The 14,822-nt window shown below is 44.1% G+C and overlaps 1 protein-coding gene across 1 annotated transcript; it reads left to right on the top strand.

The window, feature by feature from the left end:
- Positions 1-3,314: 3,314 nt before the first annotated feature.
- LOC9266860 (probable calcium-binding protein CML18) lies at positions 3,315-4,178 on the top strand. The gene has a single exon (NM_001424152.1). It carries the CDS (start codon positions 3,343-3,345, stop codon positions 3,910-3,912), a length of 570 nt encoding a protein of 189 aa, NP_001411081.1. The 5' UTR covers positions 3,315-3,342; the 3' UTR covers positions 3,913-4,178.
- Positions 4,179-14,822: the final 10,644 nt, after the last annotated feature.

The following is a 14,822-nucleotide window of genomic DNA, read 5'->3' as shown; positions in this document are numbered from 1 at the left end:
AAGATTATCAAGTTCTCTGTCTTGGAGACGCCACACACTGGTGTAGTGATTTTCAATGCTGTTCTCAAATGCATTCAAGAGTGGAACTTGGAAAACAAACTATTTGCAATAACATTGGACAATGTTAGCAACTATGGTTCGATGGCAAAGGTACTGAGAGAGAATTTGCTAGCTAAGGGAGTAATAGTTGGTCAAGGGAAGTTTTTGCATCAACGTTGTGCAGCACATATTCTAAATCTCATATGTCAAGCTGGATTGAAGTTCATTAAAGGCACTGTTACTAAGATACGGGAGAGTGCTAAATACGTCCGTAGTTCGTACGGTCAAAAAGAGGAGTTCAATGAGATTGTTACATAGCAGGGTATTACTTGCAGCAAACATCGATGTTGTGATCAGATGGAATTCGACATATCTAATACTTGACGTAACACAGCAATACATAACAACATTTGATGCTCTAGCTTTGGAAGATCTGTTGTACAAATTTAGGCCTACACCTCAAGAATGGGAAAAAGTAGATCTAGTTTGTAGATTATTGAAGGTGTTCTATGATGCTACTAACGTGATATCAGCCACAAAGTACCCTACCTCAAATCTATACTTCCATAAAATTTGGCAAGTCATGCAGACCTTGGAAAATGAATTATCAGAAGAAAAAAAATGAAGGATATGCTTACTGACATGAAGGACAAATTCGATAAATACTGGAAATTATCATGGATGGCACTATGTATTCCTATCATCTTGTACCCACGGTTCACGTTATCCTTTCTTGAGTTTCACTTTGGCCCTGCCTTTGGGAAACGTGCTAAACCTAGGCTTGAAAGATTAAAGACAACCCTCGAGGGCATGTTCAATGAATATGCTCAGCAAACGATCAACCTTGGTTCTGCGCAACAATGGGGTGGTAATGTTGAGATAGGTAGTTGTGATGAATTGGCTTATTGGGATCAACACGTGAGCCTCACTGCCCCACCAAGGATTGTGGCATCATCAAAATTAAAGAATTATCTGTTAAAGCCTCCACTCCCTCGAGGTGAACCCTTTAATATCTTAAAATGGTGGCAAGCAAATTTTATTGAGTTCCCCGTACTTGGTCGGATGGCTCGAGACATTTTAGCTGTACCTGCTAAACTTGAGAGACTATACTAAACTCTAGAGACTATACTAAACTTGAGAGAATGTATGAAGCTTCTTGCTTGAGGTGTGTCTTGAAATGGAGGATGAGAGCTCCTTTTTATAGCTTCCCAATGACGGTTGTGGTGGTTGGAATGGTCGGAAATACCCTCCAATAGTCATTGGGATGCAATCCTGGACGTCCATGCCGAACCCTGGCCTCAACCGTGGAGATGGGGGTTCAGCCGAACCAGGGGGTTCGGCCGAACCATGGGCTGGCCCAATCCAGCCCATTTTCAGCTGGCGACCTCTTATTCTTCTTTTCTACGTAGACTTGTGAATGTTGGCTGTTTTGGTCGTGTCAATTCGATGTTTCGAACCCACTTGTCCGTAAGTCTGATTCTCGATAGCGTTCGATTGATTGATCGTCCGTGTTGCTGTCGATTCTTCTCCATTTTGTGTTTATGCTTTGCAAGAGGTTAGAATCCTAGTGCTAGTGGAATATATGTTATTTTGACACATATGCATTGTAAGCATAACTTGTTCTCCTTAATTTTAGTAATATTGACAGGTGAAACTGATCACTAATGGCCGTCAACAGTGATCTTACTGCAACTCTGCTCTTTTATGGTGAATTGGCTGTGTAATTAGCCATGTGATGTGATGTACTCCTTTGCATATACGTAGCCCTAGGATTCCTTGCGTTTTATATGTGTGGCCCCATGAATCTGTGAATTAACTATTATCTGCTAGGTTCAATAGGTTAACCTTTTGCTCCATTGGATAACCTATTTATTTAATGGAATCATTAAGGGATGCCCTAATTGAACCATGGATCAGCATGATCACGTGAAATGGTTTAGGTTCAATCCAGAACCTAACCATTCCCATCCTGAGTGGAGAGGGAGCCATCCCATAGCAGCGCTGTGATGGGACTGTAGCACTGCCAGAGAAAGGATGCGTAGGTGGCAGCGACGCGTCAATTCAGCATTGACGCCGAGGAGGAGGCACTAGAGCTGGGCTGGAAGGTCGTGCCGAGGGAGCTCATGGCGGAAGTGCTACGCCGACTGGGGCCAGGGGCGTCATGGCTGACACCGCGGTCAGCCATGGCTAGCTCAAATGAGGGGAAGGGGGGGTGGCGCGCAGTGGAGGAGCTACGTCTCCGCGCCACTAGCATCAGCCTCATTGGCGCTGCTACCACGGTGACCCATGCTCTCGCGTCTGAGGGGGGTGGAGAGAGAGAGAGAGCAATCCCGTTGGAACGATATCCCGTCCCATAGCATTTCTAAAAAATGTGAATGGCTTGGTGACTATATAGCAAGCTGCATCTTCAGCCATGAGATCGCGGGTTTGATCCCTGCATCACATGATCGTTGCTGAATTTTTTAATTCTTCCGCACCTTGCACAAATATCAATATCAATATGATGGCTGATAAATGAAATTTTTTTTGGAAAAATGCCATCGACAATTATATACTCCCTCCGTCCGTAAATATAAGCGACCTTATATTTAGGGACGGAGGGAGTAGGAATCCTGATTTTTATTTTTATTTTTTTTAAAAAAACCCTCAAACCAGCGGCCCAGCGTTACAGCGTGATCCAAAATTCCACGTTAATTTTATATAAAAAAGAAATCCCCACCAATCAGCTGTTGGCTGTTCCGTCTCGTCCATGCGATCCCAACGCGGTTCAGACCGCGTGAACAGATCTGTCACTCTCTCATGCACAACCAATGGACGCAACCACCACCCACAAGTGATACGGTCGGCGCACACCTTTCGTCTCCGTCTCCCCACCACGCAACCCCCCATCTAATCACCCCGTACACAATACCCTGACGTGGTGGTCCTGCCCCCGCCGAGCCGATCCTTCTGGGCCCCACGTATCAGTCGCCCCCGCCTCCCCCCCCCCCCCCCCGGGGTGCGGCCTGCGACGATTTTTCGGTCGCTTCCAGATGCTTCCGTCACGAGACGGGGGTTTCCCCGGTGCTACGTGCGCACCACCCGCTGCTCTACTCGCACCAGGTAACCTATCACTGACTTGTGAGCCCCACCGGTCTGTAGCTCTGTAAACCCCGCGTGTCGGTGTCGGTGGGCGGGGATTCGCGGTAGTGGTGGAATCACGCGTAGCTTCGCCGCTACGTGGCCTCGCGCACGTTACGCGGAATAAAAAGGTGGAGGAGGAAGACGACGGAGACGGGAGACCGAGGCGAGAGGGAAGAGCACATGGCGAGCGGGCGAGGAGGAGGGGGTGGGGTGGCGTCGCCGACGCCGGCGAAGGTGGAGGGCGGCGGAGGAGGAGGAGGAGGGGGGCCGGGGATGCCGATGGCGGAGCTGGAGCAGGTGTTCCGGCGGTACGACGCGAACGGCGACGGGAAGATCTCGGCGGAGGAGCTGGCGTCCGTGCTGCGGGCACTGGGGGCGCCCCTCGGTCCCGGCGAGGTGCGGCGCATGATGGACGAGATGGACTCCGACCGCGACGGCTTCGTCGACCTCTCCGAGTTCGCCGCCTTCCACTGCGGCCCCACGCCGGCGCACGGCGGCAAGGGCGGCGACGCCAAGGACCAGGAGGCCGCGTCGGAGGCGGAGCTGAGGGAGGCGTTCCGGATGTACGACGCCGACAGCAACGGGAAGATCTCGGCGCGGGAGCTCCACCGCGTGCTCCGCCAGCTCGGCGACAAGTGCTCCGTCGCCGACTGCTCCCGGATGATCCGGTCCGTCGACGCCGACGGCGATGGCTGCGTCAACTTCGACGAGTTCAAGAAGATGATGGGCGGCGGCGGCGGCCGGCGGTAGGCTGGAGGGGACTGACTCCGTATGGTTGCCCGGTCAAAGTTTTATCTGTTCTTGCATGGTTTCCGTAATTAGAAGCTTATAAATCAAGCCTAATATTTAGCATGTGAACAACTTTTTAAGTAGATTTTAAAAAAGCCCCCCACTGATTTGATGGGTAGTGATGTAATCATGCAAAGGTAGTGGAGTGACATGCTGTATTACTGTTTCTGATATATACTGTACAACTTGACTAATGTTCAAACTGATGGGTGTATAAACAAGCTTGGGCAAAGGGATTGCCGTCCAGCCTGGGCAAAGAATGTCGAGTTTTATAGCATTGTTTGTTTAATATTTGTAACACCAGTAAAAACTCGGCAAAAATTCTAGGATATATTTTGAATGGACGACTCCTAATTTATGGGACAATGTTTGGAAGATGAAAATGAAATCTTTGTTTCACTTTCAACAGAAATGGTATCTTTATTAGGTGCTCAGAATAAGCTTAACTTTTTTTCAATGATAAGTTTGTTTTTTTTCTGCTTCGGTTTTTTCAAAATATGTTTATTTTTTCATATTCATTGCATCGGAGTTTATGAAAATAAATACGATATAGATATGTTACGAGTAGATAAAAGAGGTTTAATAATTATACTGATATTTGATAAAGTAAGGATATTTTAATTTTTTTTAAATAAAAGTAAACTTATTTCGAACTAGAGGTTCACCAAATGTTACACACAACCTCACCAAAGTGCCATTACAACCATAAAAGACATGTCAACATTTATTCCTGATATAGTATGCAGTTAGTGGCTTTACTCTATGATCAATCACATGTCACATGTTCGACAAGTGTCAAATCTTACATGTGCTACTCTCTAAAAAAAGCACATGCTAAGGCTGTGTTTAGTTTCTGAAATTGGAGAGAAGTTTGGGGAAAGTTGGTAGTTTCGATAAAAAGTTGGGAGTTTATGTGTGGGAAAGTTTTAAATGTGATGTGATGGAAAGTTGGAAGTTTAGGGGAAGTTTGGTGTGAACTAAACAGGTCTAAGGCCGAGTTTAATTCCAAACTTTTTCTTCAAACTTCCAACTTTTCCATTACATTAAAACTTTCCTACACACACAAACTTTCAACTTTTCCGTCACATTGTTCTAATTTCAACCAAACTTCTAAAATTGAAAGTTTGGTTGAAATCGAAACGATGTGACGAAAAAGTTGAAAGTTTGTGTGTAGGAAAGTTTTGATGTGATGAACAAGTTGAAAGTTTGAAGAAAGAGTTTGGAACTAAACTCGGCCTTGGCCTAAACACATTCTAATACAACAAATCTAGACATAGGCCGAGTTTAGTTCCAAACTTTTTCTTCAAACTTCCAACTTTTCCATCACATCAAAACTTTTCTACACATGCAAACTACTAACTTTTCCGTCACATCGTTCCAATTTCAACCAAACTTCCAATTTTAGTGTGAACTAAACACATCCATAGTGTTGGAATTAATAGATGGGCTAAGGCCCATTCGAAGATTAATTCTTTGGAAAATCACAAAAGCCCACCTCATGGGATGGCATGCATGTGAAGTTTAGTACCATCTTGCTTATTCTAGAAGAGGGGGACCTCCTTAAAAGGGAGGATGCCCTCCTAGCCACTTGAAGCATGTGTGGTGGAGAGAAGAGGGGAAACACAGTAACCGAACCGGATAAGTCGCGTGCACGACGTACGCGTCGAATGGTTCGCAAAATTGGTTCCTCACCCTTGCACAGATGCAGCCTCCTTTTGCAGTTTTGTTTTGCTGCGGGAAATTCGGATTTGTTTTGTTTTGGAAACATTCCGAAAAATCCGGTGCGTGAAAACGGCGTGGAGTCCGGATAAGTTACGCGCGACTTATCCGGTTCGGTTACGCGAAGTGGAGATCATGCGGGCACCCTGATCAAGCGACCTATCTCTATATAAACCGAGCCGCCGCCATCATGCACCACAAGCGAAATCAATCTTGGGTTTGCCTCCTACTCTGTACTACGCCGTCGCTCATAGACTACTCAATCCCACTTGCCGGCATGCACCGGCGATCGGGAGAGCAGGTCTCCGGAACCTCTGCCTTCGACGTCCTGCACCGGGAGAAGGCGGCAATAAGGTTTTTGGGAAGCGCTTCGCGCGACTACTCCCTGTTCGCCCGCGACGGCTCGTCTTCCTCTCCACTCGCGTGCTGCGCGCCTTCGTCGACGCCCGCAACCGCGAGTAGTTTCTGCCGAGCAACCGGTCTTTCCGCCACCTCGGTACGTGTTCGATATGTTACGTATATTTGATCTGTTCATGTTTTACTGCTTAGTTTACATGTGTAGATCTAATGATGTGTTCATGCTAGTTTACATCTGCAATGTCATGATTTATTTATGTAATAAATTAAATCATTATGTGCTTATAATTTCAACAATCCAAGAACCTTATTATAGGCGCTATGATTTTACTATGGCTGGTTTTGCCGATGCACTGAGGCCGGATAAATTCACCGGTGTGCACTTTAAGAGATGGCAGATCAGGGTCACTCTGTGGCTGACAGATATGAAATGCTTCTGGGTGAGTACTAGCAAACCTGAAGGAATTCTTACTGCTGATCAGTAGAAGCAATTCGAGGAAGCTCCTCGAAGGAGTAAGAGACAAAGGACGGCTAAGTCCTTTGGCGATGATTTCGCTGTGTACCTCGTGGATGACACTCCTTAGTCAATTTCAGAAGCATATGCATCTCCTAATACAGACTACTGGAAGGAGGCTGTCCGTAGTGAAATGGATTCCATTATCACTAACGGGACTTGGGAGGTGACAGAGCTACCCTATGGGTGTAAACCTGTGGGGTGCAAGTGGGTGTTCAAGAAGAAGCTTAGGCCTGACGGTACTATTGAAAAGTACAAGGTTCGGCTTGTTGCTAAGGGCTATACTCAGAAAGAAGTGAAAATTTCTTTGACACTTACTCACCAGTTGCTAGATTGACCACAATTCATGTGCTACTTTCCCTAGCAGCCTCACATGGTCTTCTCGTTCATCAAATGGACGTTAAGACAGCTTTTCTTAATAGAGAGCTGGATGAGGAGATATATATGGATCAACCTGATGGGTTTGTAGTTGAAGGTCAAGAAGGCAAAGTGTGCAAATTGTTGAAGTCTTTGTATGGTTTGAAACAAGCTCCTAAGCAATGGCATGAGAAATTTGACAAAACGTTGACATCTACAGGCTTTGCAGTCAATGAGGTAGATAAATGTGTGTACTATCGTCATGGTGGGGGTGAGGGAGTTATTCTGTGCTTGTATGTTGATGACATACTGATATTTGGAACAAACCTTGAGGTGATAAATGAGGTCAAATCATTCTTGTCTCAAAATTTTGATATGAAGGATTTGGGAGTAGCTGATGTTATCTTAAACATTAAGCTAATTAGATTTGAGAATGAGATTACACTCTTGCAGTCCCATTATATGGAGAAGATCTTGAATCGCTTTGGCTACATTGATAGTAAGCCTTCTCCAACACCTTATGATCCTAGCTTGTTGCTTCGCAAGAACAAGAGAATTGCTAGGAATGCACCGGAATACTCCCAAATCATTGGCTCGCTGATGTACCTGGCTAGTGCAACTAGGCCTGATATCTCCTTTGCTGTGAGCAAGTTGAGCCGGTTTACCTCTAATCCGGGAGATGATCATTGGCGTGCGCTTGAGCGAGTAATGCGCTATCTGAAAGGTACTATGGAATTGGGGCTTCACTATTCTGGGTATCATGCGGTACTGGAGGGATATAGTGATTCTAACTGGATCTCTGATGTGGATGAGATCAAAGCCACTAGTTGATATGTTTTCACACTAGGTGGTGGTGCTGTTTCGTGGAGATCTTGCAAACAGACCATTTTGACGAGGTCAACCATGGAAGCAGAGTTGACGGCACTGAATACTGCTACTGTTGAGGCAGAATGGCTGCGTGATCTATTAATGGATGTGCCTATTGTTGAAAAACCAATGCTGGCTATCCTTATAAACTGTGACAATCAAACGGTAATTGTCAAAGCGAATAGTTCTAAGGATAATATGAAATCATCTAGACATGTGAAAAGACTATTGAAGTCTGTCAGGAAATTGAGAAACTCCGGAGTTATAACATTGGATTACATCCAAATAGCTAGAAACCTGGCAGATCCCTTCACGAAGGGCCTATCACGAAATGTGATAGACAATGCATCGAAGGATATGGGTTTGAGACCCATGTGAGTTTTACTATGGTGGTAACCTAATCTATATGATCGGAGATCCCGTGAATTAGAATCTGGGAAGAACAAACCATTAGTAAACTAGAGGAGAGTGCCAATCTATACCCTCTCTAAGTGAAGATGCATGTACTCTCGTGAGCTGCAAGGCAGGTTGGCTATGCCTTAATGAGTTCTGTTGGCTTTAATTAGCGAAGATGCTGTCCTGCAGAGCATTCTTGAAAGAACCCACCTTTGTGAGCTTGACTGTTGGTCGCAGTCTATGGAGATTTTGGGTGAATCTTCTAGGAAGCTTACTAAAGACCTAGGAGTATGACTTATACGCTCCACCCGAGGGGTAGTCTACAGACGGTCTAGTATCAGATAAGACTCTTAGTGAAACTTGCTTGCATAAAACTTGCAATTCAAGGCAGAGTCCATTGTTCAAGTTGTGAGTAAGTGTAGCTTGGAGTTCTAGGTGGATGTTCAACCTTAATATGTCTCCATCGAACCATTGGTATATAAACAGTACATTGGAAAAGGCAAATCTCAGTGGGATTTTAAGATTTGGTGGGGGATTGTTGGAATTAATAGATGGGCTATGGCCCATTCGAAGATTAATTCTTTGGAAAATCACAAAAGCCCACCTCATGGGATGGCATGCATGTGGAGTTTAGTACCACCTTGCTTATTCTAGGAGAGGGGGACCTCCTTAAAAGGGAGGATGCCGTCCTAGCCTCTTGAAGCATGTGTGGTAAAGAGAAGAGGGGAAATACACGCGAGCGCTCGCTCGCCTCGCCTGGCCTGGCCTGGCAGGCGGCGCGCGCACGATGTACGCGTCGAATGGTCCGCAAAATTGGCTCCTCACCCTTGCGCAGATGCAGCCTCCTTTTGCAGTTTTGTTTTGCTGCGAGAAATACATTCCGAAAAATCCGGTGCGTGAAAACGGCGTGGAGTCCGGATAAGTTACTGTTGACAGAAAACACGAGGCCTGGGAGATCTGCTTAACTCCAGTGCAGGTCCAAAACTCGCCTTCGGATGTGTGAGCGTGCCAGTTGATTTGATCCTGCAATCAACAAGAAATAAAGACAAAAGAACCGTGGTTAAACTTATAAATGATAGCCGATCGGCCAGAGGCCGATGACACATCATTTATATCTAAGCCGATGTCATCTGTGCATCGATCGGCAGTCATGAATAAGTAAAGAATGACTAAATCTACTTGATCAGCTATAGATATTAACGATATATACCCCTTATATCGATATATACTTAAATCAAGTGATTGGGATAGATCGGTCATCATGCCGAGACAGTATAAACCACTTAGATCAAAATATATATCAATAACAGGACTATATATGTTGATAGCGTAGCCGATCAGATAGATCTAGTATGTATCGGCTAATACTCTGATACTACTCTATGTTAGGATATTAAAGCAAGAATAATATATCGAACAAGAGCCTAATATACTTAGACTCAGCAATATCTTGATATAAAGGGCAGATTTAACGTATCAATGAAGCACATAGAACAAATAAAGTTAAATCAGATATGATCGGCTGAAACCCCGATGCTATTCTAATCGGCAACTAGATAGCAGGGTAGAAATCAATATTCTAAGTACGACTTAATAGATCAAACTCAATTGATGCAGCATTAAGTATGAAAAGAAGAACAATATCTAGACAATCAAGCCGCTAGAAGATTCATAGAATGGTAGATATCTTATATAATCTGGATCAACATCAAGATCTAACCTAATCGGCTGCCTTCTGCACACAGATGTTGGCCGGTAGTAGATTAGATAACAATATTGCTGAAGATTATATAAGATATATGATAACTTGACGAATTATATAAATAAGATTAGAGTGTCATAAAGATGTAAGCACTAATCCTAAGAACACGATTCGTGATGACGAATTTTACCTCTTGTTGAAGATCGAAACCGATGCAGCTCAACCCGAAAGTAAGAACTCGTCGAAATAAAAGCAAAAGGTGGCGATGCGCCGGAATTGTATTGAATGTGTCTCTTTTTTTTGTTACATAGGGCTCGGGGTCTATTTATACCCGAGGATTACAAGATATGCCCATACCGGACACGACCATTATCTCTAACAAACTCTAAAATATCACAAGTCTTTGCGGCAGACTTTTGCCCACACTTATCTATAAGGAATTTACATAAAATTTCCTAATTAATAGATACAATTTCCTTCCCAGGACTCTATCCATGCGTGGCAATCATATTGAAGTATATCAACTTGAGCCTGACGTCGTGCACAAGTCGTATTGTCAGAATCGGCTATATCGGCTTATTTAGCTCAACTCAATCTCAGCCGATCCTAGCCGTAGCCGATCCGGACTCCAGCCGATTCCTGCTCTGTTCCAGAACTCGATCTCCGCCTCCAACTCTTCTTTGATCAAATCCCCTTTCCTGATACAAATGTTACCAAATTTGGTTGTTAACACTTACGCGCGACTTATCCGGTTCAGTTATGTGGAGTGGAGATCATGCGGGCGCCCTGATCAAGCGACCTATCTCTATATAAACCGAGCCGCCGCCTTCACGCAACACACGCGAAATCAATCTAGGGTTTGCCTCCTACTCTGTACTGCGCCGTCGCTCGTAGACTACTCCATCCCGCTCGCCAGCGTGCACCGGCGATCGGGAAAGCAGGTCTCCGGAACCTCTGCCTTCGACGTCCTGCACCGGGAGAAGGCGGCAATAAGGTTTTTGGGAAGCGCTTCGCATGACTGCTCCCTGTTCGTCCGCGACGGCTCGCCTTCCTCTCTGCTCACGTGCTGCGCGCCTTCGTCGACGCCCGCAACCGCGAGTAGTTCCTGCCGAGCAACCGGTCTTTCCGCCACCTCGGTACGTGTTCGATATGTTACGCATATTTGATCTGTTCATGTTTTACTGCTTAGTTTACATGTGTAGATCTAATGATGCGTTCATGCTACTTTACATTTGCAATGTTATGATTTACTTATGGAATAAATTAAATCATTACGTGCTTATAATTTCAACACATAGAGCTTGATTATCAATCCTAGTACAAGAGATTAGGTGTTTTTTTTACCTAGGGGATCCAAGATGTCTTTAAATTTGATGTATGTATGTATGTATGTATGTATTATTACATTCATCCTAAAATATAATAAATTTGAAGCATGTATGTGGATCCTAAAATATAAACTTTTAAGCATGTATGTAGATCCGTGCCTATCTAAATGTATGTAAATATTATATATTTAGGTGTCGTATTTTTTTTAAAAAAAGAACAAATAAAGGAGTACCACATCAATATCTTCATTAGCAGCGAACATTTAATGTAAAGCTCATCGAGCAAAAGGGCTGCAGCTACACACCATGTGACCATGTGGAGATAAAGGGCAACAGTAACGCGAAAGAATGTAGGTGTCACCGCGGGAGAACAAGGCAGCATGGCGTGGCCGAATGGGCCATAAATACGTAGGTTTTCATTGAATCCAGGGTTATAATTGGATTGAGGGGATATTTGGTTGATATCTAACCTTACCATAACTAAGTTTAGGCTAGTTATGCTATAGTGGCACAAGTATGGCTTAGAAATAGTTGGCCACAAGTGTGGTCACTACTATAGAAAAGTCCAAAGTACCGGTTCCTAAAGGCTCATAGGTGCCGGTTTTTCATCCGACACTAAATTGGTCGGCACCAATAATAGCAACCGACACCTATAACAAAAATAGAACCGGCACCTTTACCATTGCTCGAGCCAAAAAAAAAAACGAGAGCCGGCTCAAATCCGAGCCGAACTCACCAAGCGGCGCCGTCACCGGGCATGCGCCCCAAACCCCAAAATCATCCACAAATCATCACCAAAATAAAATAAATCACATAATGAACATATTTAACAATAAATTCACACAAACATCAACAAATTCTGCCACCCGCTGCCTTCCCCCCGTCGGGCACCATCGCAACCCGTCGCCCGCCGCCCGCCGCCTCCCCTCCCGCCGGATCTGGCGGAGGGGAGACCGCCGCCGCCGCCGGTCGCCCGCCGCCTCTCCTCCTGCCGGATCCGGCGGAAGGGAGGCCGCCGCCTGTCGCCCGCCACGATGCGCCGCCGCCTGCCGCACCTCCCCTCCCGCCGGAGGAGAGGCCGCCACTACCCGCCGCCGCCCGCCGCCGTCGCCACCCCTCGCACGCTGTCGCCCGCCACAATGCGCCGCCGCCTGCCGCGCCTCCCCTCCGACGGATCTGGGAGAGGGGAGGCCGCCGTCACCGCCCGTTGCTCGCCGCCTCCCCTTCAGCCACCGCCTCGCGCTGAGATTTTTTTGAGAGAGCCGAAAGCGAGAGAGAGAGGCAAGAGAGAGACAGACAAGAGAGATGGGAGAGGGGATAAGGCTCTCATATAGGCCGATGTGTCACTCACTCGTCCGTCGGCTAGATTGGCTCGGCGGCTCGGCTTGGTTTGGATAGGTGTTGGTTTTTCAAAAAAAACACCTATAATTTATTATAGGTGTCGGTTAACTAAAACCGGTACCTATAATATATTAAAGGTGCCTATATTATCTATACTATAGGTGTCGGTTTTTCTTTAGAACTAACACCTATAGTTGCTTAAAGGTGTCAGTTTTATATGTTCTCAGCCTGTGGACGTGGTAAAATCACTATAGATGCCGGTTAGTTGTTCCGGCACCTATAGTGCCGATCTTTATGGGCTTTTTTTTTAGTAGTGGACAAGCTTAGCTCTAAATTTGAGAGCATGACGTGGGTCCCAAAGTTAAAAAAGTGTGGCATAACACAATTATAGCAACGAACCAAACAGACGCCTAAGAAACTGTGGCATGACTAAAGTGTGGTATGACAAAGTGTGGCAACTAACCAAACAACCCCTGAATGCGTCTGAGTAGTTCATCTGTAATCTTTATTTTGTGATGCAGGGGAGTACATACTAAAGAGTACTGTAATCTTTGAGCGAGCAATTTTGTGATTTTATCTTGATTATTAAAATGTGCAAATGGTGAACTAATTAGAACTTACAGGGTTCCTTTAGAATAGAGGAAAAACATAGGATAAATGCCCCTTTAATTTGTAGGATTTTAATCCTACATGAAAAGTTCGTAAGAAGGCTTCTGAAACATAGGATTGAATCCTATAGTTTCCTTTTAAAGGACATTCCAGATTTCTATGAAAGTTAACAGTAACTCCAAAGTTTTGACAAATTTTCTTGGAGTATATATCTCTCATTACCATAGAAAAAGTTTGCCTAGATGATACATAAGCTATTTACACGTGTTTTCCGCTTTGCCTGCAACCAAGGGCCTATGGAAATCGTGGATTTTTGCGGGTGCATCAAGAACTGCCGGAGAAAATATATTTACGCAGTCGGACATCTTCAGTCTTTGCCTATGAAATACGTTTTGTACGGGCTGTTACTGAAGTCTGAAGACATTTAACAGTGGAAACACTTTTCACCAGGCGGATCTAAACGCTTGCATTGTTGTATTATAACAAAAATAAAAAAATAAAAATCTAGCTGCTATGGAGCAATTCATGCCCATGCAAAACTAGCATATTTCTTTTCAGTATGTGGGGACACAAATTAGTAGCCACATTCACGTTCACTGAACATTCAAATAGATAAAGAGATAGTACTTCTAATTAAGTTGGTCATACACATTATATTATACACATCAATACTTGGAAGCAAGATATATATTGACATAGACAGTTTTAAGTCATACTCCCTCCGTTTCAAAATGTTTGACACTGTTGACTTTTTAGCACGTGTTTGACCATTCGTCTTATTAAAAAAATTTGTGAAATATGTAAAACTATATGTGTATATATTTAACAATGAATCAAATGATATGAAAAGAACAAATAATTACTTAAATTTTTTGAATAAGACAAATGGTCAAACACGTACTAAAAAGTCAACGGTGTCAAACATTTTGAAACGGAGGGAGTACTAATTTAGGGTCTGTTTGGGGAAGTTTCTAGCTGCTGCAACTTCTCCCAGAATCAGAAGATCTCCGAATAGTCAAGGTTTTGGTACATATTCTGAGAAGTTATAGTTGTAGAATCTAGAAAATGAACTAGAAGTCAGAAGCTAAGAAATCCAGCTTTTCTAAATTCTTAGAAGCTGGCTACGAACCAGCTGCTTCTCCGAATCTTAAGCTCCTCAAATAGACCCTCAATCTGCATCCCTGAATCGTATAAGATATAAAGTGTAATTACTATCTACGATGTCAACTTAAAAAATGTCCTCAACAGTTAGTAATATGCATGTATGAGAGCAACTTTTGCTTCAACATACCGATCCTTTACATCTCTGAAAACTGTAAATTGGTGGTAATCCAAATTAAAATAGATTTACGACTAGAGCTTGTAGTCAACCAAATAGGGATAAGCTAGAGTGAATATAGCCAAGCTCATTCATCACCTGACATGAGATGTATTGCAAGCTAGTTTCTGTTAGCACCTTAAGAGCTTCACCCTAGCTACACATAGGACAAATACAATTACTAGTACTATCAATACAATTCGAAAGAATGCAACACGTATTCCTCATCAATTAAGATGTCGGCCATTCTAAAAAGTAAGCAAAAACAAATAGTATGAAGCAATTTTGTTAGTGCATCGTACTCTACAATATGTGATAATTTGATAATTAATCAACTAACATTGTCAAAAAAAATAACGTAAT

The sequence above is a fragment of the Oryza sativa genome, chromosome 5 (assembly GCF_034140825.1).
Source record: "Oryza sativa Japonica Group chromosome 5, ASM3414082v1".
Taxonomy (NCBI): Eukaryota; Viridiplantae; Streptophyta; class Magnoliopsida; order Poales; family Poaceae; genus Oryza; species Oryza sativa.
The sequence above is the reverse complement of the archived record's forward strand: the minus strand, read 5'-3'. Positions and strand labels throughout refer to the sequence as shown.

Excerpts from the sequence above, each read along its gene's own strand:
- LOC9266860 (NM_001424152.1), top strand. The coding sequence starts at position 3,343 with ATGGCGAGCGGGCGAGGAGGAGGGGGTGGGGTGGCGTCGCCGACGCCG.